At 64.5% G+C, this 26,026-nt stretch overlaps 3 protein-coding genes across 9 annotated transcripts; 2 read left to right on the top strand and 1 right to left on the bottom strand.

Moving 5' to 3' along the window:
* Window positions 1–518: 518 nt before the first annotated feature.
* SYDE1 (synapse defective Rho GTPase homolog 1) lies at window positions 519–7,962 on the top strand. The gene is made up of 8 exons (XM_054807967.1): window positions 519–927; window positions 2,727–3,407; window positions 3,951–4,694; window positions 4,767–4,981; window positions 5,081–5,207; window positions 5,303–5,460; window positions 5,788–6,031; window positions 6,451–7,962. The coding sequence occupies exons 1-8, from the start codon at window positions 840–842 to the stop codon at window positions 6,876–6,878; spliced, it is 2,685 nt and encodes an 894-aa protein (XP_054663942.1). The 5' UTR covers window positions 519–839; the 3' UTR covers window positions 6,879–7,962.
* A 129-nt stretch (window positions 7,963–8,091) lies between these two features.
* Window positions 8,092–16,644, bottom strand: ILVBL (ilvB acetolactate synthase like). Of its 7 annotated transcripts, none has more exons than XM_054807970.1 (17): window positions 16,544–16,571; window positions 15,084–15,181; window positions 14,010–14,133; window positions 13,630–13,831; window positions 13,207–13,334; window positions 12,924–13,062; window positions 12,609–12,720; window positions 12,417–12,516; window positions 11,546–11,643; window positions 10,477–10,613; window positions 10,253–10,387; window positions 10,031–10,145; window positions 9,441–9,610; window positions 9,281–9,351; window positions 9,123–9,194; window positions 8,915–9,020; window positions 8,092–8,453 (listed from the first exon to the last, which is right to left on the bottom strand). In XM_054807970.1, exons 3-17 carry the CDS (start codon window positions 14,109–14,111, stop codon window positions 8,275–8,277), a joined length of 1,866 nt encoding a protein of 621 aa, XP_054663945.1. In that variant the 5' UTR covers window positions 14,112–14,133; window positions 15,084–15,181; window positions 16,544–16,571; the 3' UTR covers window positions 8,092–8,274. The 7 variants fall into 7 exon arrangements, with proteins under 7 accessions (XP_054663945.1, XP_054663946.1, XP_054663944.1 ...); XM_054807971.1 differs by lacking the exon at window positions 16,544–16,571 and adding an exon at window positions 16,478–16,493; XM_054807969.1 differs by lacking the exon at window positions 16,544–16,571 and adding an exon at window positions 16,439–16,464.
* Window positions 16,645–18,653: 2,009 nt separating this feature from the next.
* Window positions 18,654–22,463, top strand: LOC129198472 (uncharacterized). The gene is made up of 3 exons (XM_054807761.1): window positions 18,654–18,845; window positions 20,453–20,486; window positions 21,899–22,463. Exons 1-3 carry the CDS (start codon window positions 18,654–18,656, stop codon window positions 22,318–22,320), a joined length of 648 nt encoding a protein of 215 aa, XP_054663736.1. The 3' UTR covers window positions 22,321–22,463.
* The last annotated feature ends 3,563 nt before the right edge of the window (window positions 22,464–26,026 follow it).

Genomic DNA, 26,026 nt, shown 5'->3' with positions numbered 1-26,026 from the left:
AGGGCTTCCTGAAATACCCCCCTAAATGCTTCCCAGCCCCCCCTAAATACCCCCAGACCCCCCTAAATACCCCCGGACCCCCCTAAATACCACCCTAGACCCCCCAAATATCCCCTCCAAACTCTTCCAAATATCCCCCAGCCTCCCTAAATAACCCCCAGGCCAACAAATACTCCCCGAAATCACCCCCAGACCGCACTAAATCCCCCTCTAGACTCCCAAATACCCCCAGACACCCCCCCCCAAAAAAAAAAAATACTCCCCAAACCCCCAAATACCCCCCCATCTCCCCAAACATCCCTCAGAACCCCTTAAATCCCCCCCCAGCACCCCCAAATCCCCCCCAGGGTTCCCCATACCCCCTCAACCTGTGGCCGCAGGCCTGAGGGGATGGGGGGGGAGGATCCTCCCGATCGGGGGGGATCTCCTCGGTCTAGGGGGGGTTGCCTCGGTCCAGGGGGGGTGTCTCGGTCCTGGGGGGGGGTGTCTCGGTCCTGGGGGGGTGTGGATGTATGTGTGTCCCCCCCCCCCTCCGCCTTCCTCGGTTCCGGACTACAGCTCCCGGCAGCGCTGCCGGCGGCATCCCAGGAATTCGCGCCGCGGGATGGCGGCGCCGCCACCGCCACAGCTCAAGGCCCCGCCGCTCTGAGGAGACGAGAGACGGGTTGAAGGGAACCGGGCCGGGCTGAGGGAACGGAGACGGGCTGAAGGGACTGGGCTGGGTTGAAGGGATCTGGACGGAGCGAGGAGGCCGGGCGGGGTCAAGGTGGGGAAGGGGGGGGAAACACCCCCCCCCCCCCCCCCCCAAAGAAGTGTGAGGAGCCCCGGTGAGGGGAGCGATGGCGGAGCCGCTGCTGCGGCGAACCTTCTCCCGCCTGAGGGGCCGCGACCGCCCGCGCGGGAAGAAGGCGGACGCCAAGGATAGAGGTACGGACACCCCCACCCCCAGGAAGGGAACCCGTCACCCTGGGGTCCCTCCTAACCTGCCCCCCCAGGAAGGGACCTCCCCCCCCCCGCCCCGTCACCCTGGGGTCCCTCCTAACCTGCCCCCCCCGAGGAACGGATCCCCCCCCAATCACCCTGGGGTCCCTCCTGCCCCCCAAGGAAGGGGCATCCCCCCCAATCACCCTGGGGTCCCTCCTGCCCCCCAAGGAAGGGGCATCCCCCCCCAATCACCCTGGGGTCCCTTCTGCCCCCCAAGGAAGGGGACCCCCCCAGGAAGGGACCCCCATCACCCCAGGATCCCTCCTAACCCGGCCCCCCCTGAGGAAAGGATCCCCCTGCAATCACCCTGGGGTCCCTCCTGCCCCCCAAGGAAGGGGCATCCCCCCCAATCACCCTGGGGTCCCTCCTGCCCCCCAAGGAAGGGACCCCCCCCAGGAAGGGACCCCCATCACCCCCGGATCTCTCCTAACCTGCCCCCCCTGAGGAAGGGATCCTCCCCCAATCACCCTGGGGTCCCTCCTGTCCCCCAAGGAAGGGGCATCCCCCCCCAGTCACCCTGGGGTCCCTCCTGCCCCCCAAGGAAGGACACCCCCCCCCAGGAAGGGACCTCCATCACTCTGGGGTTCTGCTCCCCAAGGAAAGACACCCCCCCCCATCACCCCACGCCCCTCTGTGCCCTGTAGGAGTTGGGGGTTCCCCTCTGACCCCCCCCACGGTCTCTCCCCTGGGATCCTTCCTGCCCCCCCCCCCCAAGGGACACCCCCATCACCCTGGGGTCCCTCCTGCCCCGCCAGGAATGGATCCCCCCCACCCCAGGAATGGTCCCCCTTGTTCCCCCAAAAAGGACCCCCCCCGCCTTGTCTTCAGGGTCCATCCTGCCCCCCAAGGAAGGGACCCCCCCCCAGCAAGGGTTCCCCATCACCCCGGGGTCCTGTTCCCCCAGCAAGCCCCCCCCATGTCCCCATTTTCCCTCCTGCCCCCCAAGGAAGGGACCCCCATCACCCCAGCTCCCTCTGTGCCCTACAGGGATCGGGATGCCCCCCCCCCTCCTTGGGTCTCTCCTGCCCCCACCCCACATTTCTGGGGGTGTCAAGCTCCTGTGGAGCTGTGGGTGCCCCACACCAAGCCACGTCCGTGGCTTCGCTAAGGGTGGGTGTCCATGGGGTGCCCTGGGGGGGACGACGACACAGTGCTGTGGGCGCAGGGGGATTGGGGTGCACGAGTTGGAGGGAGGCAGACAGCCGGGGGGGGGGGGGTGTAGGTGTCACAAATGAACTGGGGGGTGTGCGGGGAATTGGGGTGCACTATTGGGACCCCACTGTGTGGGTGGGTGTGGGTGCAGGACCCTTCCTTGCAGCGCAGAGCCAGGGGACATGGGCAGAGCCATCCCATCCCCGTTGGGGTGCAGCCCTGTCCCCACTGGGGTGCAGAGGGATCCGGCTGTGCCTTCCCCCCCGCCGTCGGGGCTCCCCCTGTCCGCGCCGGGGCGGTGGGAGCGCGGCCGCGGGTCCGGCCAGCAGTAAACAACCGGAAATCCCGCTTGGCAAGGGGCTGCGCGCAGCTGCCTGCGCCTGCCTGCCGCCCCGGCAGAGCCGGCACCAGGAAGGGGGGGTCCCATCCGGGACGGCAACGGATTCAGGGTGAGGGATGGTGGGTGGCCTGGCAAGATGCTCAGGGCAGCGGGGGGGGGAGATGAGAGAGGTCCCTGTGTCGTGGTGGGCTCCCCGTTGGCGTTTTGGGGGTCCCCGTGCTCAGCCCGGCTCTTTTCCTTCCTCCCGCAGAGCATCCCCCGCCAAGCCCCGATTCTCCGGTGGACCCCGAGGCGGCATTGGCGGAGCCGGTGCCGGCGGCATCCCGCAAGCAGAACTGGGCCCGTTTTTCCTGCGGCGGCCGCGATGAGAGGCGGCCGCTGCCTCCTAAAGCCTCCCCGGATCCGGTGGACGCCGGTGAACTGGACCCTGCTGCCGGCAGCCCCCGGCCTGGCATCGAACCGCCCAGTGAGGAGGATGTGGAGCCGGCGGAGGAAGCCGAGGCGGTGAACGGCTCCGGGGAGCTTGGTGGTCCCGGTAGGAGCCCCGGGCACGGCGCCTACCTGCAGAGCTTGGAGCGGAGCAGCCGGCACTGGGTGCTGTCATCGGTGAAGGGACCAGGGCTGGATGAGCCGGGCGGCGGAGCCGAGGTGGATGCCGGTGCTGCCGGCAGTGAGGGCGAGATCTGGTACAACCCCATCCCTGAAGATGAGGACCCCCAGCCTGGGAGCTCCTGGAAGACGTGGGGCGGAGGGAGCCGTGACGCTGAGAGGGGCCGTGGTGGGGAGTCACCCCCGAAGACGGGTAGGGAAGACCCCCCCTGGGGCAGTTTGGGAACGGCAGAGAGCTCCGGACCTCGCAGCGGCACAGCTCCGGTGCTGCCAGCGGCTGGCCGAGGAGAGGAGCCAGGAGCCGGCAGGACCCAGGCTTGCGGTGAGGGGCAGCACGCAGCTACGGGTCGGGGAAAGGGGGGACAACGGTGGCCCCCGGCCCCCCACAGCCCTTGTTTTCCTGTCACCCCCCCCCCCAAGAAAGCGTCCCCTGGACCCCACGGTCCTGTCTCCATCTGCAGCACCCTGCGGTCTTTGTCCTTTCTTTGTCCCCCGTGAGGTTCGTGGACCCCGTGGTCCCCAAACCCGATGGCCCCTGTCCCCAGTGTCCCCCGGACCCCCTGGTCCCTGTCCTCTAGGACAGCACCATCCTGATCTTATGGTCCCCATCCCTTCCCTGTCCCCAGGCCGGTGGTTCCTGTCCCTGCCCAGTCTCCCTGGACGCTGTCCTTCCAACCTCACCGTCCCTGTCCCCACGGATGGCCCCAGGATCCCCATCCCAGACCCCACCGCCCCCCGCTACGGGACCCTCCCTCTGCCCCCACAGCAGTTTCCAGGGAGCAGCCCCATCCCTGTCACCCTTCCCAGTGACCCCCCCCACCCCGGACCCACTCACCCCTTTTCCCCCCCCCCCCTCTCCCCACAGGGAAGATGCCGATCCCATGCGTGAGCTCGGGGACGGGGCTGACCACCCCCTCGCCCCCCGCCAGCCCCAAAAAGGGCCGTTCGCTCAACAAGGTCAAGTCCCCAGGTACCGTACGTCGCCTCTCCATGAAGATGAAGAAGCTGCCGGAGCTACGGAGGAAGCTGAGCCTACGCAGCCCCCGTCCCCGGGGCCAAGAGGGTGGCACCTCGCCTTCCGAAACCCGCAAGGAATCCAGCAACGTCATCAGCCGCTACCACCTAGACAGCAGCGTGGCTTCGCGGCCGGGATTGCCACGAGCCAAAGCATCCGGCAAAGGCGGCTACTTGAGTGACGGCGACTCCCCGGAGCTGCCGGCTAAAGCTGGGGCGCGTGCCGAACCGGAGGATGGGGAAACCGGGCTGGATGTGGGCGCTTTCCGCCCCTACAGCTGTGGGGAGACGCCGCCGCGGTGCGGGCAGCACATCTCGGGGCTGGTGAGCGTTCACCTCCACGGCGTGCGGGACCTGAAGCCGCCGCGGGCCGAAGCCCGGGAGGTTTTCTGTGTGTTGCAGGTGGACGCGGCCAACCGGGCTCGCACGGCTTTGCTGCCCTGCAAGACGGCGTTCCTTGGCCTCAACCATACCTTCAACCTGGAGCTGGAGGGTGCCCGGCACCTCAAGGTGATCGTTTTCTCCTGGGATCCCACCTCCTGCCGCAACCGTCTCTGCTGCCACGGCACCGTGGTCCTGCCCCACATTTTCAAAGGTACGGCCGGGCGGCGGGGTTTAGGGTTTGGCAACTCTGCACCCCCGCTGACGGCACCGTTTGGCTCCGCAGGTTGCCGGGCCCAGCAGCTGGCGGTGCGGCTGCAACCTCGTGGTGTCCTCTACTCCAAATTCACCTTGGTGGAGCAGTGGGAAAGTCCCGGTGAGCGGGAACCCCGCGTCTTCGGCGTGGAGCTGGGCCAGCTGGTGGAGAGGGAGAAGACGGCCACCAAAGTGCCCCTGCTCATCCAGAAATGCGTTGCCGAGATAGAGAAACGAGGGCTGAAGGTGAGCGGGGACGTACGGCGACGGCTCTAGGGGAGCGCGGCAGGTGAAGTCCGTCCCCCCCCCCCCCCAAAACCGCAGTGACGGTGTCCCCGTTTGCAGGTGGTGGGGTTGTACCGGCTCTGCGGCTCGGCCGCCGTCAAGAAGGAGCTTCGCGACGCCTTCGAGAGGGACAGCGCGGCCGTGACGCTCTCGGAGCAGCTCTATCCCGACATCAACGTCATCACGGGTGGGTGCTCGCCCCGGGGGATGCCCCGCAGGTCCCCCCTGCACCCCGTGGGACCACCCTGACGTCCCCCCCCCCCCGCGTCCTCTCGCCCGCAGGGATCCTCAAGGATTATTTGCGGGAGCTGCCCACGCCGCTCATCACCCCCACGCTCTACCACGTCGTCCTGGAGGCCATGGCCAAGCGACCCCCTTGGGCCCCCCCAGGAGAGCGGGACGCCGTCACCCTGCTCGACTGCCTGCCTGACGTCGAGAAGGTGGGTGCCCAGCGCCGAAAAAAGGGGGTGCCGCTGCACAGTCCTTATTTCTCGCCCTGTGGCACGTCTCCGTGTCACCTCCCTGCTCAGGACCCCCCCCCAAGCATTTTTTGAGGGGGGTCCTCACATCCCCCCCCCCAAAAAATCTAAACATTTATTTCCACCTCCGCGTTCATTTGTGACTCGGCCCCGGTGACATCAGGGACAGCCCGCAGCCAAATATCCCCTGGGGTACGATCCCCCTCGGCTCTGTTTCGGGGGGGCGCGTGGGACGTTCCCCGCTGAGGCCACCTCGTGTGTGTGTGTCCCCCCCCCTGCCACCTCCAGGCCACGCTGACGCGGCTCCTGGACCACCTCAGCCTGGTGGCCTCTTTCCACGATTTCAACCGCATGAACTCGCAGAACATCGCTGTCTGCTTCGGGCCCGTCCTGCTCACCCAGAACCAGGAATCCCGGCGTTCCGGCACCGGTACCGGTAACCGCGGCTACGCCCACTACGAGGACATCGCGAGCGCCGTCGATTTCAAACGGCACATCGAGGTGCTGCACTACCTGCTGCAGGCCTGGCCGGGTGAGCGGGGTTGGGGGGGGGGGGTTACACCTGCACACCCCCACTTTGAGGTGGAGGGGAGGGGGGCTCTTTGTTTCTCCAGCGGTCTGTGACCCCCCGATATTGCTGCTGTGGGGTGTCGGTTGTCCCCCCCCCCGACTTTTTCTGGTGGCTGCTCCCTCGGCTACAGCCCCGCGCATCTCCAGCTCTCCTGGGCTCCCCCCCATCTCCAGCAAAAATTCTGGGGTCCCCATTCAACAGATCTTGTGGGGTGCCCCCATTTCTTGTCTGTGCCCCCCCCCCCAATTCCCAGCAGCTGAGCTGGGGTTCCCCATTCCCGGCAAAACCTCAGTGGGCCCCCCCCATTTTCCCAAATCTCCACCACCAGCAAACCTCCCGGTGATTCCCCCCCCGCCCCAACCGTATCGCTCTCTCCGCAGCCCCCCGCTCAACCCCGACCCCCCCACTTTGGGAAGGGGCGCAGCCCGCTTGCCCGCAGCAGCAACGGGGGCCACCGCTGCGACTGGACCTGCTGGAGAGCGCGGTGGTGGCCCGTCACCGTCCCCGAGGACCGGAGAGCCCCCCCAGCAACCGCTACGCGGGCGACTGGAGTATCTGCGACCACCAATTCCTACTGGTACCCGGCGCAGCCGGCGACGCCGATTACAACGAGGTGGCTGCCGGCGACGGTGACACCGGGATGCCGGTACGGCGGTCTCCCCACCAGCGGACCCTCTTCGTGACCGATTTCGCCCTCGGCGAGGAACCCGAGGCGCCTTTCGGCCCCCGCCTCAACCTCAAGGACTTCGACGCGCTCATCCTCGACCTCGAGCGGGAACTCGCCAAGCAGATCAACGTCTGCCTGTGAGGTCGGTGCCGCCGCCGGTGCGAGAGCGACCAAAAAAAAAAAAAAAAAAAAAAAAAAAAAAAGCAGCACTTGCCTCTGGTTGCCTTCGATTTGCACAGCGCCGAACAGGAAGGACCCCCGACGCTGAGGGTGATGCTGCCTTCGGTGAGGTGGGGGCTCCCCCCAAAACAGCCCCGGCTCCGGTTTTCACCCTCCCCGGTGGTTTTTTTTTTTTTTTTGGGGGGGGGGGAAGCAGAGAAGGGATGCGGGGTTCGGTGCCTCTTGCTCGGCTTTTTTTTTTTTTGTTTGTTTTTATTTTATATGGCCAAATTTTGCCCTCAAGTGCCTGTTTGTCCCCTTCTCCTTTCCCTGGTGGCCCCCCCAGGCTGCCACCCCCCCCCCCCAAAACCCCCCCCCCCCCCCCAGTATTAGGAAATATTGACAAGGGTCCATGACCTCCATCGCTCAGGCTGGTGGGGGGGGGGCATCCCATCCCCCCCCACTCCCCCAAACCCCCTTCCCCGCTGCATCTGCACCCTGAGGAGGGTGACAGGGCTCCCTCCTGGCACCCGCGCCCAGCCTGGGTGGCAGTGGGGACCCCCGCACCCTCCCTAAGGTTGTGTTGTGTCCCCCCCCCATTTTCTAGCCCCCCCCTTTCAAGGTGGGGGCTGCTGGTACGGGAGCGCTGAGCTTTATTTATTACTCGAGCTTCGTGTGCGTGTGTATGCGTGGATGGACGGCGGATGCCGTCACCGTAGCCTGCAACTAAAAAAAAAAAACCAAAAAACCCCCTTTTTACCCCCAAAATAAACCCGCTGCCAGTGTTACAGTGGAGGGGGGGGGCTCCCCAAAATAGCTCCCCCTCCCCAAAACCAGCCTTGCTCAGTATTAGCCTTAAAGGAACCAGCTGAATGTGAAACCACCGGCCCGGCCGGGCTGAGCCACCAGTATTAAAGCGTCCGGGCATGGGGTACAGGTGGGGACGGGGTGACCAAGTTGTCCCCTGTCCCCTCCCGGGGTGGCCTGACACCCCCCCCCCCCCCAACTTTGTCCCACCACTGCCTTGTCACCATCACCAGCAATAAATGACACAAGCTGCACTCGCCGCCGGGCTTTGTGTGTGTGTTAATGCGACGCCATCCCGACGAGGGGAGGGGGTGACGGTCCCCAAAGTGTCACTTAGGGTGTTCCCCGGGGTGTTGGCCCCCAAATTGATGGCACGGGACGGCAGGGATGGGCACGTGGTGCTGCTTTATTGCTCGGGTTGGGGGGGGACACACGCGCACGACACACGTAGCTGTCCCCTGGGTTGGGTGTGCAGCACCGGTGTCACCCAAACCCACCCCTCCTTAATCCGTCTCACCCCACCCCCCGTCCCGGCTGAGGACACAGCCGGGACATTTTGGGGACACCGTCCCTAGACAGAGATGGAACCGTCACGGAAATCGGTCTTGCCGATGAGGGCGTTGATGAGGACGGGGCGGCCTTGGCGGCACGCATCCTGCGCGGCACGGAGGACGGCGTCCAGCCGTTCGCGATCCGGGCGACCCACCACGAAACCTTTGCCACCCAGAGCTTCGGCCACCGCGTGGTAGTCTGCAGGGAGGGGACAGCGGCGGTGGCCCTGTCACCTCCGTGGGAATGGCTTGATATTGGGGTGACACAGTGCCACCAGGCGTGACCCGATCTGGGGTGACACGGTGCCACCAAGTACAGCCTGACCCGGGGTGACGTGATGCCACCGGGCATGGCCTGATCCTCCCATGGGTGACACAGGGCCACCAGGCACAGTCCAATCGTCCCTGGGGGTGACACGGCCATGTGATGGTCCCCAAAGCTACGTGATGCCACCAGGCATGACCCGGTCCTCCTTAGGGTGACATCGTGACGCTTGGCGCGGCTCAATCTACCCCAGGGTGACGTGATGCCACCAGCCGCGGCTCGATCCACCCCAAGGTGACGTGATGCCAGCAGGCACGGCTCGATCCACCCTAGGATGACGTGGGGTCACACGGGTGTCCCCAAATCTGGGGACAGAAGGGGATGACAGCGCTCACCCAGGTACTCGAGGCCACACGCCACGTTGCTACCCAGCAAAGCCACTTGCTCCCGGGAAATCTGGCTCCAGCAGGCGTCATTGCCCACCAGCGCGATGACGGGCGTCTGCGGGGGACGAAACGCGGGGCCACCGCGCCCTGGTGACACCCCGAGACGGGGACGAGACCCCGTTTCCCCCCCACCCCCCAATTTTCGGCGCTGCCTGACCTTGTGCCGCACGAAGGTGTCGAACTCCATCAAGCTGTAGCCTAGCGAGCCGTCACCGTAGAGGACCCAAACCTGGTTCCGGGGAGGGGACAAACACCATCAAGACCACGCGGGTGACACGGTGGCCGCTGTCCCAACGGGTCGCCGTGTCCCCGTACCTCCGCGTCGGGACGGCAGAGCTTGGCGCCGAGCGCGAACCCTCCGCCGACTCCCAACGTGCCAAAAGCTCCTGCGGGGACGACAGCCGGTGGCATCACCCGTGTGTGTGTCCCCTACGGTGACAGTGTGCCCGGTGGCGGGGGGGGGGGGGGCCCTTACCGGGGTCCAGCCAGGCGAGGGGGCGTCGGGGACGGACGATGTAGGCGGCGGTACCCACGAAATCCCCCCCATCGGCTACGAGGAGGCTTTCGGGGGGCAGCAGCGCATCCAGGCGGTGCAGCAGATCCAGGGGGTTCAGGTGTTGTGGGGTGGGGGTCGCTGCCTTCTCCCTGTTGGGGGGAGACACCCCAAATCCCCCCCACTCGGGGAAGGAAGAGAGGTGGGTGGGCACCCTTGAAGAACGGGGATGGGGGCACCCCCCCCCTCCCCGTCTCCCACTTGGAAATGGGTTGGGATGCCCCAAGGACCGGGACCGGGGAGCCCCCCCAGTTGGAAATGGGTTGGGATGCCCCAAGGACCGGGACCGGGGAGCCCCCCCAGTTGGAAATGGGTTGGGATGCCCCAAGGACCGGGACCGGGGAGCCCCCCCAGTTGGAAATGGGTTGAGATCAGCAAAAACTGGGAATGGGGAGCTCCCCAAAACCAGAAAGGGGCCGGAATCCCCCCCAAAACAGGGCAAAATCCGTGTCCCTCCCTGTCCCCGTCCCCGTCCCCATCCCCGTTCCGGTCCCCGTCCCGCGCGCGCTCACCGGTTAGCCTGCTCCTTTTTCCGATCGGCCTCGCGCAGCCCCTCCGTCCAGTCGCCGGGGCAGGCGTAGCCGCGCAGGCTCCGCGCCAACCGCACCACGAAGGAGGCGGCATCGCCTGCCGAGAACGCCCAACTCGTCACACCCCACACGATCCGTTTTGGGCTGGGAAGGGTGCGGGGACGGGGACGGGGACGGGGTTCGCTGTGTTTGTGCGTGTCTCACCTTGCACGGCGAGCCGGGGTTTCCAGAAAACATCGGAATTCCGGAGGAGCTGCGTCTGGTCTCGGTTAACTGCCACGATGGCGGCGCGGCGACCGAAAAGGCGTCCGTAGGAGAGGCGAAAATCGCAGACGGAACCTTGGGGACAAGCGCAGAGCGATCAGGGTGGGGACGGGGACGTGGCGGGTGGCGTGTGTCCCCCCCCCACCGCCCCGCCATGCCGGTACCTGCCAGCAACACCAGGTCGGCGTCGCGGAGGGCGTCCCGACGGTTCTGGCGGAGGAGGAGGGGGCTGTCGGGGGGTAGAAGCCCCCGCGCCGCACCCCCCAGGTAGCAGGGGATGCCCAGGGCCTCCAGCGCCGTGCTGTTGGGTAGGAGGGTGTCAGCGAGCACCGAAAACGGCTCCAAAATGGCTCAGTTTGACCCCAAAACCGGCTTGGTTGGGGTCCCAAACTGGCTTAGTTGGAGACCCAAACCGGCTTGGTTCGGCCCCAAAACCTGGCTCATTCAGGGTCCCAAACCGGCTTGGTTTGGCCTCAAAACCTGGCTCATTCAGGGTCCCAAAACAGCTTGGTTCGGCCCCAAAAACTGGCTCATTCAGGGTCCCAAAACAGCTTGGTTCGGCCCCAAAACCTGGCTCATTCAGGGTCCCAAACTGGCTTGGTTTGGCCCCAAAACCTGGCTCATTCAGGGTCCCAAACCGGCTTGGTTTGGCCTCAAAACCTGGCTCATTCAGGGTCCCAAAACAGCTTGGTTCGGCCCCAAAAACTGGCTCATTCAGGGTCTCAAAACAGCTTGGTTCGGCCCCAAAAACTGGTTCATTCAGGGTCCCAAACCGGCTTGGTTTGGCCCCAAAACTGGCTCATCCAGGGCCCCAAAACTGGTTCGGTTTGGCCCAAGACTGACTTGGTTTTGCCCCAAAACTTGGCTCAGCTGAGCCCAAAAACTCACTCACTCAGGCCCAAATCTAGCTGATCTGTCCCCAAAGTAGCTCAACCCTCCCCAAACCCCCTCTTTTGTCCCCAAACCATCTCACCGCACCCCAAATTGACCCATCCGTCCCCAAAACGGCTCAGCAGCCCGTAAATTGGCTCTGCCATCCCCAAAACCAGTTCCTCGGGCCCAAAACCAGTTCCTCGGGCCCAAAACCAGTTCCTCGGGCCCAAAACCAGTTCCTCGGGCCCAAAACCAGTTCCTCGGGCCCAAAACCAGTTCCTCGGGCCCAAAACCAGTTCCTCGGGCCCAAAACCAGTTCCTCGGGCCCAAAACCAGTTCCTCGGGCCCGAAGCGGCTCACCGCAGGTCCTCGGCCGGCGTAGGCGGCAGCATGGCCTGGCTGCCCACCAGCACCAGCGGCTTCGTGGCCCGGCTCACCAGTTCCGCGCACCGTTGTACCTGTGACCCAAAACCGTCTCGTTCAGCCCCAAAAACGGTTCGGTTGGGCGCCAAAATCGGTGAGGTTGGCCCCAAAACCCAGCTCTGTCGAACCCCAAAAAACTGGCTCAGCTGAGCCCCAAAGTCAGCACAGTTGGGCACCAAAACCGGCTCAGTTATCCCCAAAGCCCGGCTCAGCTGAGCCCCAAAACCAGCTCAGTTATCCCCAAAGCCCTGCTCAGCTGAGCCCCAAAACCAGCTCAGTTATCCCCAAAACCCGGCTCAGCTGAGTCCCCAAAGCCCGGCTCAGCCGAGCCCCAAAACCAGCTCAGTTATCCCCAAAACCCGGCTCAGCTGAGTCCCCAAAGCCCGGCTCAGCCGAGCCCCAAAACCAACTCAGTTATCCCCAAAACCCGGCTCAGCTGAGCCCCAAAGCCCGGCTCAGCTGAGTCCCCAAAGCCGGTTCAGTTGGGCCCCAAAACTTGCTCCACTGAGCCCCAAAATTGGCTCCACTGAGCCCCAAAGCCCAGCCGAGCCCCAAATCCAGCTGATTTAACCCCAAAACCCAGCTCTGCCATACCCCAAACCTTCCTCAACCACCCCCAAACCCACCCCAGTCCCCCCAAAACCCACCTTAACCGATCCCACCCCCCCACACACCCCATACAAACCCCTCCCATGATGCTCCCCACCCACGGACACCCCAAAACCCCCAATCCATGGTTGGGTGGGGGGTGTGTGTGTGTGTGTGTGGGGGGGGGGGGGGGGGGGGGGGGTCACCCCAAAAACCCCACCTCATCCTCGGTGGCCAGCGGCACCTGCACGGGCAATGGGGACGCGTCCCGGGGCTCCCAGGCACCCGCAAAGAGGTTACGGATGTAGTTTTGGAGGTACCTACGGGGGGTACGGGGATAAATATTGGGGTGCTGGGACCCCTAGGGTGCTGGGGGGGGGGGGGACACGGACAATTGGGGGGTGCTGCTCACCACTGCACCATCTTTCCCCGCAGCCCCCGGGCGCTCTTGGTGCCACCGATCTCCTTCTCCACCACGTGGAAGGGGTAAAGCACGTCGATGGGGAGCTCCACGAAGACGGGTCCTACGGTATCGGGGTACAGGTTAAAGGACCCCCCCCCCAAAAAAAATCTCTTTTGGGGGGGCTAAACCCCTCAATTCAAACAGCAGCACCCCAAAACGTCGCTGCAAACCCCACCGGGTGACCCGTGGAGGAGCGGGGTGTGTGTGGGGGGGAAAAACCGCCCGAGCGGTATTTTTGGGGTGACCTCCCCCCAATTTTTTTACCGGGGGTCCCCGACTGTGCGGTGGCGATGGCTTTGCGGAGGGTGGGGACGATGTCACGGACGGCGCGCACCGAGACGCACGCTTTGCAGAGCGTCTTGAAGAGCGAGAGCTGGTCGATATCCTGCAGCGCTCCCCGACCCTGCGGAGAGAAGAAAAAAAAAAAAATGAGCCTTGAACCCTAAAAATGGTGGAAAACACCCCAAAAATGGGGCTGGGAGGGGAATAATTTTTTTTTTAATTTTTTTTTTTTAATTTTTTTTTTAAATTTTTTTGGTCTCCCCACCTTCTGCAGCGAGGCGGCTGCTCCCCCGATGAGCAGCACCGGTGACTCGGCCATCTGGGCGTTCTTGATGGCCGTCACCGTGTTGGTGACGCCGGGACCGGCGGTGACGGTGGCGACGCCAATGCGACCTGTGGGGGGTGGTGGTGGTGGGGGGTCAGAAGTTGGGGGGGGGGGGGGGGCCCTCTGCACCCTAATTTTTCAACTGGGGGTTCTCGTTGACACCCAAGCGGCTGAATTAGCTCCGGGGATGGAAAAAACGAGGAGAAAACCCACCACGGAAAGACTCCGGACACCCCCCAAAGTCTTTGAACCCTTCTTGGCACAACCAGGACCCCCCCAAAAAAAAAACCTGGGACACCCCAAAACCCTCCATCGGACCAGGAAAAAGATTTCAGCCACGGAATCCCCCTTCCGTATCCGTACCGGAGAGCCTGGAAACGGCATCGGCGGCGAAAACGGCGGTGGCCTCGTGCCGGGTGTCCACCACGCGGATGCCGACCTTCTCGCTGGCCACCAAGATGGGTGAGATGTGGCCACCAGCCAGGGCGAAGAGGAAACGGACGCCGTGAGCCTTCAGCACCTCCGCCACCAGTTCACCGCCGTGCCGGGGGCTTCGAGGGTCCACCTAAACGGCGAGGAGTTCATCGGGAGGACGTACGACGGCGTCGCCGTCTCCTTTTGCCAAACGGTCGGCCAGGATCGCTTCCAAAAAATCAGCTTTTTTTTTTTTTTTTTTTTTGGTTTTTTTGGGGGGGGTGGGGAGTTTCGGCAAAACCGCGGCGTTCTCACCCGTTTCGCCCTACCTTATGCCGGAGTTGGTAGAGGAGCCCCAAGCGATACGCCACCGTCGCCAGAATCGCCAGGAGCCCGGCGCAGGCGCAGCCGATGCCGACAAGGAGACCCATGGGGATGGCGGTGTGCCGGGAGCTGGGAAACGTTACCGGGATGGAGGGGAAAAAGGGGGAAAAGGGGGGGGGGAAAGGGGGGGGAAGAGGGGGGGGAAGGGGGGGGGAAGAGGGACCCCCCCCCCAAAAAAAAAACCCCCACGGGATGAGGTGACACCAACCGGGGACGTGCCCAAACCCCACCGGCGCCGTCCCCAAGCCCTGGGATCGCTCCGGGATAGCGGGAGTGAATTGAACCTGGCTTAACTGAACCTGGATTAACTGAACTTGGGTTAACTGAGCCAAATTAATTGAACCCAGGTTAACCGAACCTGGTTTAATTGAACCTGGATTAATTAAACCTGGATTAGCTGAGCCCAATTAATTGAACATGGTTTAACTGAACCCAGGTTAATTGAACCAGGTTTAATCAAAGCTGGTTTAATCAAACCAGATGAATTGAACTTGGTTTAATTGAACCAGATGAATTGAACCTGGTTTAATTGAACATGGTTTAATCAAACCAGATGAATTGAACCTGGTTTAATCAAACCAGATGAATTGAACCTGGTTTAATTGAACCCAGTTTAATCGAACCAAGTTTAACTGAACCCAGTTAACTGAACCTGGTTTAATTGAACCTGAATTAATCGAGCCCAGTTTAATTGAACCAGATGAATTGAACACGGTTTAATCAAACCCAGTGAATTGAACCCAGTTTCATTGAACCTGATTACCTGAACCCAGTTTAATTGAACGCGGCTTAACTGAACTCATTCATACCGAATCTGGTGAATTGAACCCAGTTTAACCGAACCCGGTTTAACCGAAGCCAGTCACACTAAACCCGGTGAATTGAACCCAGTTTAACCGAACCCGGTCACACTAAACCCGGTGAACTGAACCCAGTTTAACCGAGCCCAGTACCACTTCTGCAGCTCAACCCAGGCGCCAGTCCAAGCCCAAAATCCAACTCATTTACATAATTATCACCTAACGAAGGCGTCGCTGGCACCGGCGTCAGTCTGCTGCAATTTCTCGGCGCCCGCGGAAAGACCCGAGGGGAAGAGGCAGACGATACCAAGCCCAGCCTAATTCCCCCCCAAAATATGCACGGGTTTAGCCACTTCCCGTACCCGGAGCGAATTCAGACGTCCGATTTTCTCCTTAAACCCCAATTTCCTCCTATTTCAGCTTAAAAAAACCCAAAGGGCGGGCGGGCGTCGCAAAGTGGCAAACGCCAAGAGTGAAACGGGGCGCCAAAAAAAAAAAAAAAAAAGGCTCAAATTGGGCAAAATAATCCCATTTTTGGGGTTCGGTGTGTGTCGTGTGTCCGTCCCCCCCCCCGTCCTTGGTGTCACCCTTGTCCTGGCTGTCCCCTGGCCACGGCCACCCCGTCCTTGCTGCGTGTCCCCCCCCCCCCGGCCACCTGTCCGCACGGTCACTCCTGTCCCTGTGGTCACCTTGAGCCTGTGCCCCCCCCCGCCCCGGCCTGGCTGTCACCCCCCCATAGCCCCCCCCATCCTGGCTGTGTGCCCCCCCATGTCCTGCTGTGTGCCCCCCCCATGGCCCCCCCCATCCTGGCTGTATGCCCCCCCCCATGGCCCCCCCTGTCCTGCCTGTGCCCCCCCCCATGATCCCCCCCATCCTGGCTGTGCCCCCCCCATGTCCTGCTGTGTGTCCCCCCCATGGCCCCCCATGTCCTGCTGTGCCCCCCCCATAGCCCCCCCATCCTTGCTGAGTGCCCCCCCATGTCCTGCTGTGTGCCCCCCCCATGGCCCCCCCCATCCTGGCTGTGTGCCCCCTCATGGACCCCCCATCCTGCTGTGCCCCCTCCATGGCCCCCCCCATCCTGGCTGTGTGCCCCCCCCCCCCATGGCCCCCCCTGTCCTGCCTGTGCCCCCCCCCCCATGATCCCCCCCATCCTGGCTGTGCCCCCCCCATGGCCCCCCATGTCAAGCTGTGCCCCCCCCCATGGCCCCCCCCATCCTGGCTGTGTGTCCCCCCTACGGCCCCCCCATCTTGCTGTGCCCCCTCCATGCCCCCCCCCGTCCTGCTGTGCCCCCCCCCATGGCCCCCCCATCCTGCCGTGTGCCCCCCCTTACCCACCCTGCCCTGGCCCCCCCCCCGCACCCACCCCTGCCCTTAGCGCCCCCCCCCCCCCCCCACTGCCTGTGACCCCCCCAGCGACCCCCCCACCCCCCTTCCTCCCCCCCGTTCCCCCCCCCAGCCCCCATAACCTCCCCCAATTTATGACCCCCCCGCCAGGGCCTGGGACACCCCATACCCCCCCCCCGGGTTCTCGCTGCCCCCCGGTCCCGTCCGTCCCCCCCCCCCCAGCCACTTGCCCTTCCCGGAAGCACAGCGCCTCTAAGCCCCGCCCACACCTGTAGGCCACACCCACACCTCTAAGCCCCGCCCACCCCCCTTTTGACCCCGCCCCTACCCCGTACCGTCTGTAACCAGCGGCCGCCCGCGCCACCGCCTCACTCACGTGACGCGTCCTTCCGGCAACGCCCCCTCTCCTCCCGCCGCAGCTCTGGCGTCACTCGGCAGCTTACCGGCCCCACCTCCTCCCCCCCGCAGCGGGGCGCGCTGATTGGCGGGTCGCGGGAAGGGGCGGGGACTCATTGGTCCTTAGGAGGGAGGATTGGGCGGGGCTGGCGCTGGGCCAAGGCGGGGCAAGGGCCAAGGGTGTGGGCGGAGTCAGGCGAGGGGCGGAGTCAGGCGAGGGGCGGAGTCAGGCGAGGGGCGGAGTCAGGGGCGGGGCCTGGCAGGGGAGTCCCCCATGGGGGTTCCCCCACTGGGGGGGTTTACACGGGCTCTCACTTGGGGGGGGGTCTCACTTAGGGGGTGTATACATGGGGGGGGCTCACTTCGGGGTCTCCTATGGGGGGGTTTCCCGGGGGGGTCCCATTTCTGGGGGTTTCACTTGGGGGGGGGTCTCATTTCGGGGGGGTCTCCCGGGGGGGTCCCATTTCGGGGGGGGGGTTTCACTTGGGGGGGGCTCATTTGGGGGGCTCATTTGGGGGGGTCTCCCGGGGGGGGTTCAATTTCGGGGGGGTTTCACTTGAGGGGGGGCTCATTTGGGGGGGGTCTCCCGGGGGGGGGTTCAATTTCGGGGGGGGTTTCACTTGAGGGGGGGCTCATTTGGGGGGGTCTCCCGGGGGGGTCCCATTTCGGGGGGTTTCACTTGGGGGGGGCTCATTTGGGGGGGGTTTCTCCCATGGGGTTCTCACTTGGGGGGTCCCCTATGGATGAGTGGGGGTCTCACTTGGGGGGGGGTGTGTCACCCGTGGGGGTCCCACTTGGGAGCTTTCACGTGGGGGATCTCCCGTGGGGCTCTCTCATGGGGGGGGGGGTGTCTAACAAAGGGGATGGCGTCCCATGGGTCTTCGTGGGGGGGTGGGGGTCATCTCATGGGGATCTCCCGTGGGGAGTCTCGCCCGAGGCTTTGCCCCAGGGGTGCCGCGCACACGGGTGCTCACAGAAACACGCGTGGGCACACCCACCGCCCTTTACACAGGGGGACCCCCAGGTGTGCGGGAAGCTGCCCCCCCCACCAGGCCGTGCTGGGGACCCACGGCTAGTGTCACACCCCCCCACCCCCCCAAAACCCTTCCCGGTTTCATCCTCCCACTCCCACGGCGGGCGGGTGAGAAGGAGGGGGGGGGGGCAGAAATTCCGGCCCGGCTCCGTGGCAGGAAACTCCGTGGCTCCGTCACGGCCGGGGGAGGCGAAATCCCCGGAGCGGGTGGGGGGGGGACACGACACCCAGTTCCCTTCCACGGTGACGTCCCCGCCGGGAGGGGGCCCAGGGACCCAACACCCCCCCCCCCCCCCCCAACTGCTTCCAGGGTGCCAAAGGGACCCAGGGGTCCGGGCACCCAAAGGGGGGGGGGGGGGCAGGGTAACCCCCCGATCCCCGTTTCAGCCTTCTCCGCTCCCCCGGTGTCCCCCGGGCTCCCCCCATCCCCGGTGCCACCGGTTCCTTCCCGGTCTGTCCCCACCCCCCCGGTGCCGATCTGTCCCCACCCCCCCGGTCCCTCCCACCCCGGGTCCCCCCGTGGTTCCCCCCGGTCCCCCCGGTGTCAGTTCACCCCTCCCTGGTGTCGCTCTGTCCCTCTCCGGTCCCACCGTGGTTCCCCCCCCCTCTTCACCCCGGTCCCACCGGGCTCCCCCGGTCCCTCCCCGGCCCCTCCCGGTCACCCACGATCCCTCCGCATCCCTTCCCCGGTGTCCCCATCCCCTCCCCGGTCCCTCCCCGGCCCCTCCCGGTCCCTCCCCATCCCCTCCCCGGTCCCTCCCCGGCCCCTCCCGGTCCCTCCCCGTCCCCTCCCCGGTCCCTCCCGGTCACCCACGTTCCCTCCGCATCCCCTCCCCGGTCCCCCCATCCCCTCCCCGGGTCCCTCCCCATCCCCTCCCCAGGTCCCTCCCCGGTATCCCCGTCCCCTCCCCGGACCCCGCCCGATCCCGCCCCGGTCCCCGTCCCCCGTCCCCCGTCCCCCCCCCGCCCCGACCGGTCCCTCTATAAGGCGGCTCCTCCACTCGATCCCCGCCGCGATGCCGCCGCTCGCCGACCCCGAGAGCCCCCCGCTGCCTTCCTGCCAGTGCCGCGATCGTTCCGGTGGTCGCCGCTGCCTCCTCCCGGTTCTTGCCGCTCTCGGAGCCGCCGCTCTCGGGGCCGCCGCCGCCGTCGTCGCCTTCCTGGGGATGCTCCGTGGGGGGACGCTCCGTGGGGGGACCCCGCCGCAGGTGGGCACCGGGGCTGGGGCTCCATCCGTTTTGTCTGTCCTGGGCTCCGTCTGTCTGTCCGGGTGTCCGTCCGTCTGTCTCTCCCGGTGTTTGGCCGGTTGTCCGGGTGTCCATCCGTCCAGGTGTCCGTCCGTCTGGTTGGCCAGGTACCTGGGGGGGGGGTGGTGTGTCTGTCTGTCTGGCCGGTTGTCTACGGGGTCTGTCTGTCCATCCATCCGGTTTTCCAGGTGTCCGTCCTGGTGTCCGTCCGTCTGTCCAGGTGTCCGTCTGTCCAGGTGTCCGTCCGTCCAGGTGTCCGTCCATCCGGGGCTCCATCCATCCGCGGGGGGGGGGGGGATGTTCATCTCGGGGATCCGTCCTGCTGTCCGTTTTTCTGTCTTCCCACTTGTCCGTCTGTCCATCAGCCTGGATGTTCTTCCCTCTGGGCGTCCAACCATCCGGGTGTCCGGTTGTCCGTCTGTCCAGGTGACCGTCTGGGTGTCCATCCAGGTGTCCATCTGTCTGTCCGCCCACTTGTCCGTCTGTCCATCAGTCTGGACGTCCATCGCTCCGGGTGTCTGTCTGTCTGGGTGTCCATCCGTCCAGCTGCTTGGTCATCTGTCTGTCTGCCCAGGTGTCCATCCGGGTGTCCATCTGTCCATCTGTCTGGGTGTCCATCCATCCAGGGGTCCATCTACGTGGGTGTCTGCCTGTCTGGATGTACAGTTATCTGTCCGGTTGTCCATCTGTCCAGGTGCCCATCTGGTTGTCCATCTGTCCGCCCATCCAGGTATCTACCTGGATGTCCAGTTGTCCGTCTGCCTGTCAGGGTGTGCATCCATGTGGGTGTCTGTCCAGGTGTCCATCTGGGTGTTCATCCATCTGGGTGTTCTTCCTGCCCAGGAGTCTGTCTGTCCGTCTGTCTGGGTGTCCATCAGCCCAGGCATCTGTCCACATGTCTGTCTGTCCACATGTCCAGGTGTCCGTCCGTCTGACTGTCCCTGTACACATCTGTCCAGCTGTTCATCCGAGTGTCTGTCTGGGTGTCCACCCACCTGGGTGTCCATCTCTCTGTCCAGGTGTCCCTCTTGGTGTCCATCCATCTGTCCATCCCAGTGGATGTCCATCCATCCCTCTGGGTGTCTGTCCAGTTGTCCATCCATCTGGGTGTCATCTCCCCCCCCTCCCCCCCCCATCCTTCTGGGTGTCTGTTCCTCCGTGTCTCCATCCAGGTTGCACATCCTGGTGGTGTCCGTCCGTCCATCCATCCGCCTCTCCCAGGGACCCCCGGGGATGCCCATCCACCAAGGGGGGGTGGGTGGGAAGGAGGATGCATCAGGCCTCCAACTCCCTTCCCCATCCCCCCCCGCCCCGTGCCTCAGTTTCTCCATCCCCAAAGACACCAAATCAACCCTCCACCGAAACCAGGGGTCGCCCCCTCCCCTGGGGACCCCCCAAAATACCCAACGGGGTGCTGGAAAGTCCCCGAATCCTGACACAAAACTCAACTTCCCCTTCACCAAGGGAGAGCTGGGGGGGCGGGGGGGAACGGGACATGGGACATCCATGGGGACGAGGACGCTTGGGTCCTTCCTGCCCGCTGACGCTCTCTTTCCTCTCCCTTGCAGGCTGCCACGGCCGCCCACTTGCTGCTGAGCGCTGGTAAGTCCCCCAGGCCTGAGGCCACGGTGAAGGGCTCCAGGGAAGGCGGGGCGCACGCGCGCGTGTGTGTGGGGGGGGGGTTGGTCCTTCCTTAGGCGGCTCACCCAGTCATCTCGAAAGCGTCGCGCGGGTTCCTCCTTCCGCCCTCGGAGAGGAAACGTCATCCTTGGCCTGGAGCATCTGGGGGTGTCACAGAACGGCCGTGGTGCCCAGGGTGTCACGGAGTGTCTCCAGGATGTCACAGAGCATCCTCCGTCCTTGTGGTACCCAGGGCGTCACGGAGCATCCTCCGTCCCTGTGGTCCCCAGGGCGTCACGGAGCATCCTCTGTCCTTGTGGTCCCCAGGGTGTCACGGAGCATCCTCCGTCCCTGTGGTCCCCAGAGCGTCACGGAGCATCCTCCGTCCCTGTGGTCCCCAGAGCGTCACGGAGCATCCTCCGTCCCTGTAGTACCCAGGGTGTCACGGAGCATTCTCCGTCCCTGTGGTCCCCAGAGCGTCACGGAGCATCCTCCGTCCCTGTGGTCCCCAGGGCGTCACGGAGCATCCTCCGTCCCTGTGGTCCCCGGGGCGTCACGGAGCATCCTCCGTCCTTGTGGTCCCCAGGGCGTCACGGAGCATCCTCCGTCCCTGTAGTACCCAGGGCGTCACGGAGCATCCTCCGTCCCTGTGGTCCCCAGGATGTCACGGAGCATCCTCTGTCCTTGTGGTCTCTGGGGCGTCACGGAGCATCCTCCGTCCCTGTTGTCCCCAGGATGTCACGGAGCATCCTCCGTCCCTGTGGTCTCTGGGGCGTCACGGAGCATCCTCCGTCCCTGTGGTCCCCAGGATGTCACGGAGCATCCTCCGTCCCTGTTGTCCCCAGGATGTCACGGAGCATCCTCCGTCCCTGTGGTCCCCAGGATGTCACGGAGCATCCTCCGTCCCTGTGGTCCCCAGAGCGTCACGGAGCATCCTCCGTCCCTGTGGTCCCCAGGATGTCACGGAGCATCCTCCGTCCTTGTGGTACCCAGGGTGTCATGGAGCATCCTCAGGGTGTCATGGAGCATCCTCCGTCCCTGCGGTGTCACAGAGGGTTCCCTGTCCCCACAGTCCTTGGGGTCTCACAGAGCATCCTCCATCCCTGTGGTCCCCTGATCCCATCCCAGGTATCCCTGGGTGGGCTGGAGTGCCCCGGGGTCATCAAGGAGGGCTGCTAGCACCCATCTCCCATTGGGGGCACCCACTACCAAGGAGGAGCACCCACTTCCTCTTGGGGACCCCTGTTTCCTATTGGAGACTTCCCATCTGCCATCGGGGTTCCTCCATCTCCTATTGGGGCACCCATGTCCCATCAGGGACCTCCATCTCCCATCGGGAGCACCCACCACCCACCAGGATCACCCACCACCCTTCTCTCCTGTTCTCCCTCCAGGCTTGTTGGCGGTGCCGTCAAGACCCAACTGGCGCTATGAGGAAGGCATCAACGGCGTCTTCCTCAGCGATGACGTGCAGATGACAGACAAGGAGCTGCGGGTGACAGCAGGTGGCCTCTACCTCCTCTACGGCCAATTTGCCCTCACCTGCACGGCACCCGCTTGTCCCCCTGGCACCGTCACCCTCCAGCTCCAGCGCGCCGGTTCATTACGTCCGTTACTCACCGTGCCGTTGGCGCTGCCTGATGGTGCAGGATCTGACCCGGCACGTTCTGATTTGGCCCAAGCCATTGGACAGCTCCAACCTGGGGATGTCCTCAGCCTGGTGTTGGCAGGGGACGTGACCGGGGATGGGTGGCAGCTGGCACAAGATGAGCGGGAGGGCAATTTTGTAGGGTTGCTGCGTATCGCTGGGGGGTGACACGTGGGGTGGCAGGGGGTGACCAGCGGGGTTTGAGGCTGGTCACCCTTCTGGTTGGAGGTTGGGGACGTTGCTGACCTCCATGCCTGGAGATTTGGGTTCCAAGACCCCAATGCCCAGAGATTTGGGGACATCAAGGGACATTGCTGACCTCCATGCCTGGAGATCTGGGTCCCAAGACCCTCATGCCGAGAGATTTGGGGACATCAAGGGACACTGAAGACCTGGAGATGTGGGGATATCAAGGGACATGGAAGACCTGGAGATGTGAGGACATCAAGGGACATCGCAGATCTCCATGCTGGGAAAGTTAAGGCTGGTGACCCACCTTCTTGGAGGTCGGGGACATCAAGAGACCTTGGAGACCTCCATACTTGAAGATTTGGGACATTAAGGGACATTGTAGACCCCTATGCTTGAACAGTTGGGGCTGGACACCCCCTGCTTGGAGATGTGGGGACATCAAGGGACCTCACAGACCCCCATGCTGGACACCTGGGGACACCAAAGGGACCTTGGACACCCCCCATGCCGGCCATTCGGGGAACCCGGTGCTGGACGCTTGGGGACACCAAGGGACCTCGCAGACCCCCATTTTGGGGACGTGGGGGACCACGAAGACCCCTGTGCCCAGAGCCATGAGTGGTCTCTGCTGGTCCCAGCCCCCTCCCCCCCAGCTGGCCTGGGGGGGGGCCCCTCCCCCCTAAATTATTACCCGGCGCTTGGAGCCGCTTTATTTATTGTTTAATAAATTTATTTATGATTCCCGGCGCCCCAAAATGGCCTCAATTACCCCCCAAAAAAAGGGGACCCCCCCCCCAAGGGGTGTCACTGGCACGGACGCCTGGGTTCCCACATGCGTGCAAATACGTGTGCAAATGCAGGCGCGTTTGCACGTACGTGTGCCCATGCAAATGCGCATACGTCCAGGCGCGGGCAAAAGCAAGAAGGTTTGCAAACGCGCGCGCGTGTGCGCGCGATGTGCAATGCACGTGCAACCGCGAATGCACGTGCCTGTGCGCACGCGCGTGCAAATGCAAATAGAGGTGCAAGCACTAATGCACGTACATGTGCAAACACATGTGCGCAAGCACATGTGTGGGGACCCCACGCCGCACACACGTGTGTGTGCTGTTGGACACAAGCATCAGGCACGTGTGTGTTTGTGTACACGCGGACTTGCCCGCGCCATGCACGCGCACGCTTGTGTCATGCACACTCATGCTTGTGCACGTGCACAGGCGCTTGTGCTAAAGCATGCTTGCACCGTGCATGCGCACACTTGCGCATGTGCGCGCACCCCGGTGCTACGTGCTCGCACTTTGCGCGCACGCGCTTGTGCTAGTGCACAAACACACGTGCTAACGCCCGCTTGCACCATGCGTGCAACATGCTTGTGCCATTGCACGCTTGCACCATGCTTGTGCACGTGCCCACGTGCCCACGCTGCAAGCACCGTGCGCAGACCTGCGCTTGTGTAAGCACTTATACTCCCCTGCTACACACTTGTGCACGCGCTCACGCCTGCGCATGCGCCCACGTGCATCTGTGCACAGCCTCCCCCCCCCCCCCGCCCCCCGGCCATTTCCAGCCGCGTGGGTGCCTGCACCCACACTTACACATGCACCCACACGTTTGCACCCACGTGTGCACCTATGTGCACGGCCGTGCCCACAACTGCTCCGCCTGCGGACGCCAGATAAGCCACCGGAAAACGCCGCCCGCACGAGGCCGTGCCGGGAAGGCAGGAAACCACCGGCTGCGGCACGCTGCGTGCCACGACTGGGTGCTGGGCCGGGTGCTGAGCGCTGGGTGCCGACGGCTGAGCACCAAATCCCACGCGGCGCCGTGCGCCGAGTGCCGTGCAGCTCCGTGCCCCCGGTGCCGCGCTGCGCCGTACACCAAGCGGCGCGCAGCACGGCGCGCTGAGGGTTGCGCGCGGAGGGCGTGCAAGCGCCGCGCGCCCACGGTTGCACGCCGAGAGGCGCGCGGCACCAAGCGCGAAGGGCGCGCACGGCGCCGTGCACCGAGAGACGTACAGCAACGTGCGCTGGGGGTTGTGCACCGAGAGGCGTGCAGCGATGTGCGCGGCAGGTTGCGCCGGTGTCGAGCAGCGTGCGGCAACGTGCAGGAAGGGCCGTGCACCAAGGATCGTGCGCTGAGCTCCGTGCAGCACCGTGCACCAAGGATTGTGCGCCGAGAGCCGTGCAGCACCGTGCACCAAGCTCTGTGCAGCACTGTGCACCAAGGATTGTGCGCCGAGAACCGTGCAGCACCGTGCACCAAGGATTGTGCGCCGAGAGCTGTGCAATGCCGTGCACCAAGCATCGTGCACCAAGCTTTGTGCAGCACCGTGCACCAGGGATTTTGCGCCGAGAGCCGTGCAGCACCGTGCACCAAGGATTGTGCACCGAGCTCCGTGCAGCACCGTGCACCAAGCATCGTGTGCCGAGAGCCGTGCAGCACCGTGCACCAAGGATTGTGCACCGAGCTCTGTGCAGCACCGTGCACCAAGCATCGTGCGCCGAGAGCCGTGCAGCACCGTGCACCAAGGATTGTGTGCCGAGAGCCGTGCAGCACCGTGCACCAAGGATTGTGTGCCGAGAGCCGTGCAACGCTGTGCACCAAGCATCGTGCACCAAGCTCTGTGCAGCACCATGCACCAAGGATCGTGTGCCGAGAGCCGTGCAGCACCGTGCACCAAGCATCGTGCGCCGAGAGCCGTGCAACGCCGTGCACCAAGGATTGTGCACCGAGCTCCGTGCAGCACCGTGCACCAAGGATTTTGCGCCGAGAGCCGTGCAGCACCGTGCACCAAGCTCCGTGCAGCACCGTGCACCAAGGATTGTGCACCGAGCTCCGTGCAGCACCGTGTACCAAGCATCGTGCGCCGAGAGCCGTGCAACGCCGTGCACCAAGGATTGTGCACCAAGAGCCGTGCAGCACTGTGCACCAAGGATCGTGTGCTGAGAGCCGTGCAACGCTGTGCACCAAGCATCGTGCACCAAGCTCTGTGCAGCACCGTGCACCAGGGATTTTGCGCCGAGAGCCGTGCAGCACCGTGCACCAAGGATTGTGCACCGAGCTCCGTGCAGCACCGTGCACCAAGCATCGTGCGCCGAGAGCCGTGCAGCACCATGCACCAAGGATTGTGTGCCGAGAGCCGTGCAGCACCGTGCACCAAGCTCCGTGCAGCACCGTGCACCAAGGATTGTGTGCCGAGAGCCGTGCAACGCTGTGCACCAAGCATCGTGCACCAAGCTCTGTGCAGCACCGTGCACCAAGCATCGTGCGCCGAGAGCTGTGCAACGCCGTGCACCAAGCATCGTGCACCAAGCTCTGTGCAACGCCGTGCACCAAGGATTGTGCACCGAGCTCCGTGCAGCACCATGCACCAAGCATCGTGCGCCGAGAGCCGTGCAGCACCATGCACCAAGCATCGTGCGCCGAGAGCCGTGCAACGCCGTGCACCAAGGATTGTGCACCAAGAGCCATGCAGCACCGTGCACCAAGCATCGTGCGCCGAGCGCCGTGCAACGCCGTGCACTGCGTGCCGTGCAGCGCCATTCACCGAGCGCTGCTGTGCGCCAAGGGCCTCATCCAGCCCCTGGTACGACCCCGTGCAGTCCCATAGGTGCCCGTATGGGCCTACATTGTCCCCATGGACCCGTAGAGCCCCACGTCGCCTCTTGAGCCCGTGGTCCCT

Source organism: Grus americana, chromosome 33 (genome assembly GCF_028858705.1).
Source record: "Grus americana isolate bGruAme1 chromosome 33, bGruAme1.mat, whole genome shotgun sequence".
Lineage (NCBI taxonomy): Eukaryota > Metazoa > Chordata > Aves > Gruiformes > Gruidae > Grus > Grus americana.
The sequence above is the reverse complement of the archived record's forward strand: the minus strand, read 5'-3'. Positions and strand labels throughout refer to the sequence as shown.

Coding starts and splice junctions, on each gene's coding strand:
- LOC129198472 (XM_054807761.1), top strand. CDS start 18,654: ATGCCGCCGCTCGCCGACCCCGAGAGCCCCCCGCTGCCTTCCTGCCAG. Junction 18,846..20,452: donor GTGGGGGGACCCCGCCGCAG/GTGGGCACCGGG, acceptor TCTCCCTTGCAG/GCTGCCACGGCCGCCCACTT. Junction 20,487..21,898: donor CCACTTGCTGCTGAGCGCTG/GTAAGTCCCCCA, acceptor TTCTCCCTCCAG/GCTTGTTGGCGGTGCCGTCA.
- SYDE1 (XM_054807967.1), top strand. CDS start 840: ATGGCGGAGCCGCTGCTGCGGCGAACCTTCTCCCGCCTGAGGGGCCGC. Junction 928..2,726: donor GGCGGACGCCAAGGATAGAG/GTACGGACACCC, acceptor TTCCTCCCGCAG/AGCATCCCCCGCCAAGCCCC. Junction 5,208..5,302: donor CGACATCAACGTCATCACGG/GTGGGTGCTCGC, acceptor TCTCGCCCGCAG/GGATCCTCAAGGATTATTTG.
- ILVBL (XM_054807968.1), bottom strand. CDS start 14,111: ATGGGTCTCCTTGTCGGCATCGGCTGCGCCTGCGCCGGGCTCCTGGCG. Junction 12,721..12,923: donor CGCACAGTCGGGGACCCCCG/GTAAAAAAATTG, acceptor CCGATACCGTAG/GACCCGTCTTCGTGGAGCTC. Junction 11,644..12,416: donor CGCTGGCCACCGAGGATGAG/GTGGGGTTTTTG, acceptor TTTGGGTCACAG/GTACAACGGTGCGCGGAACT.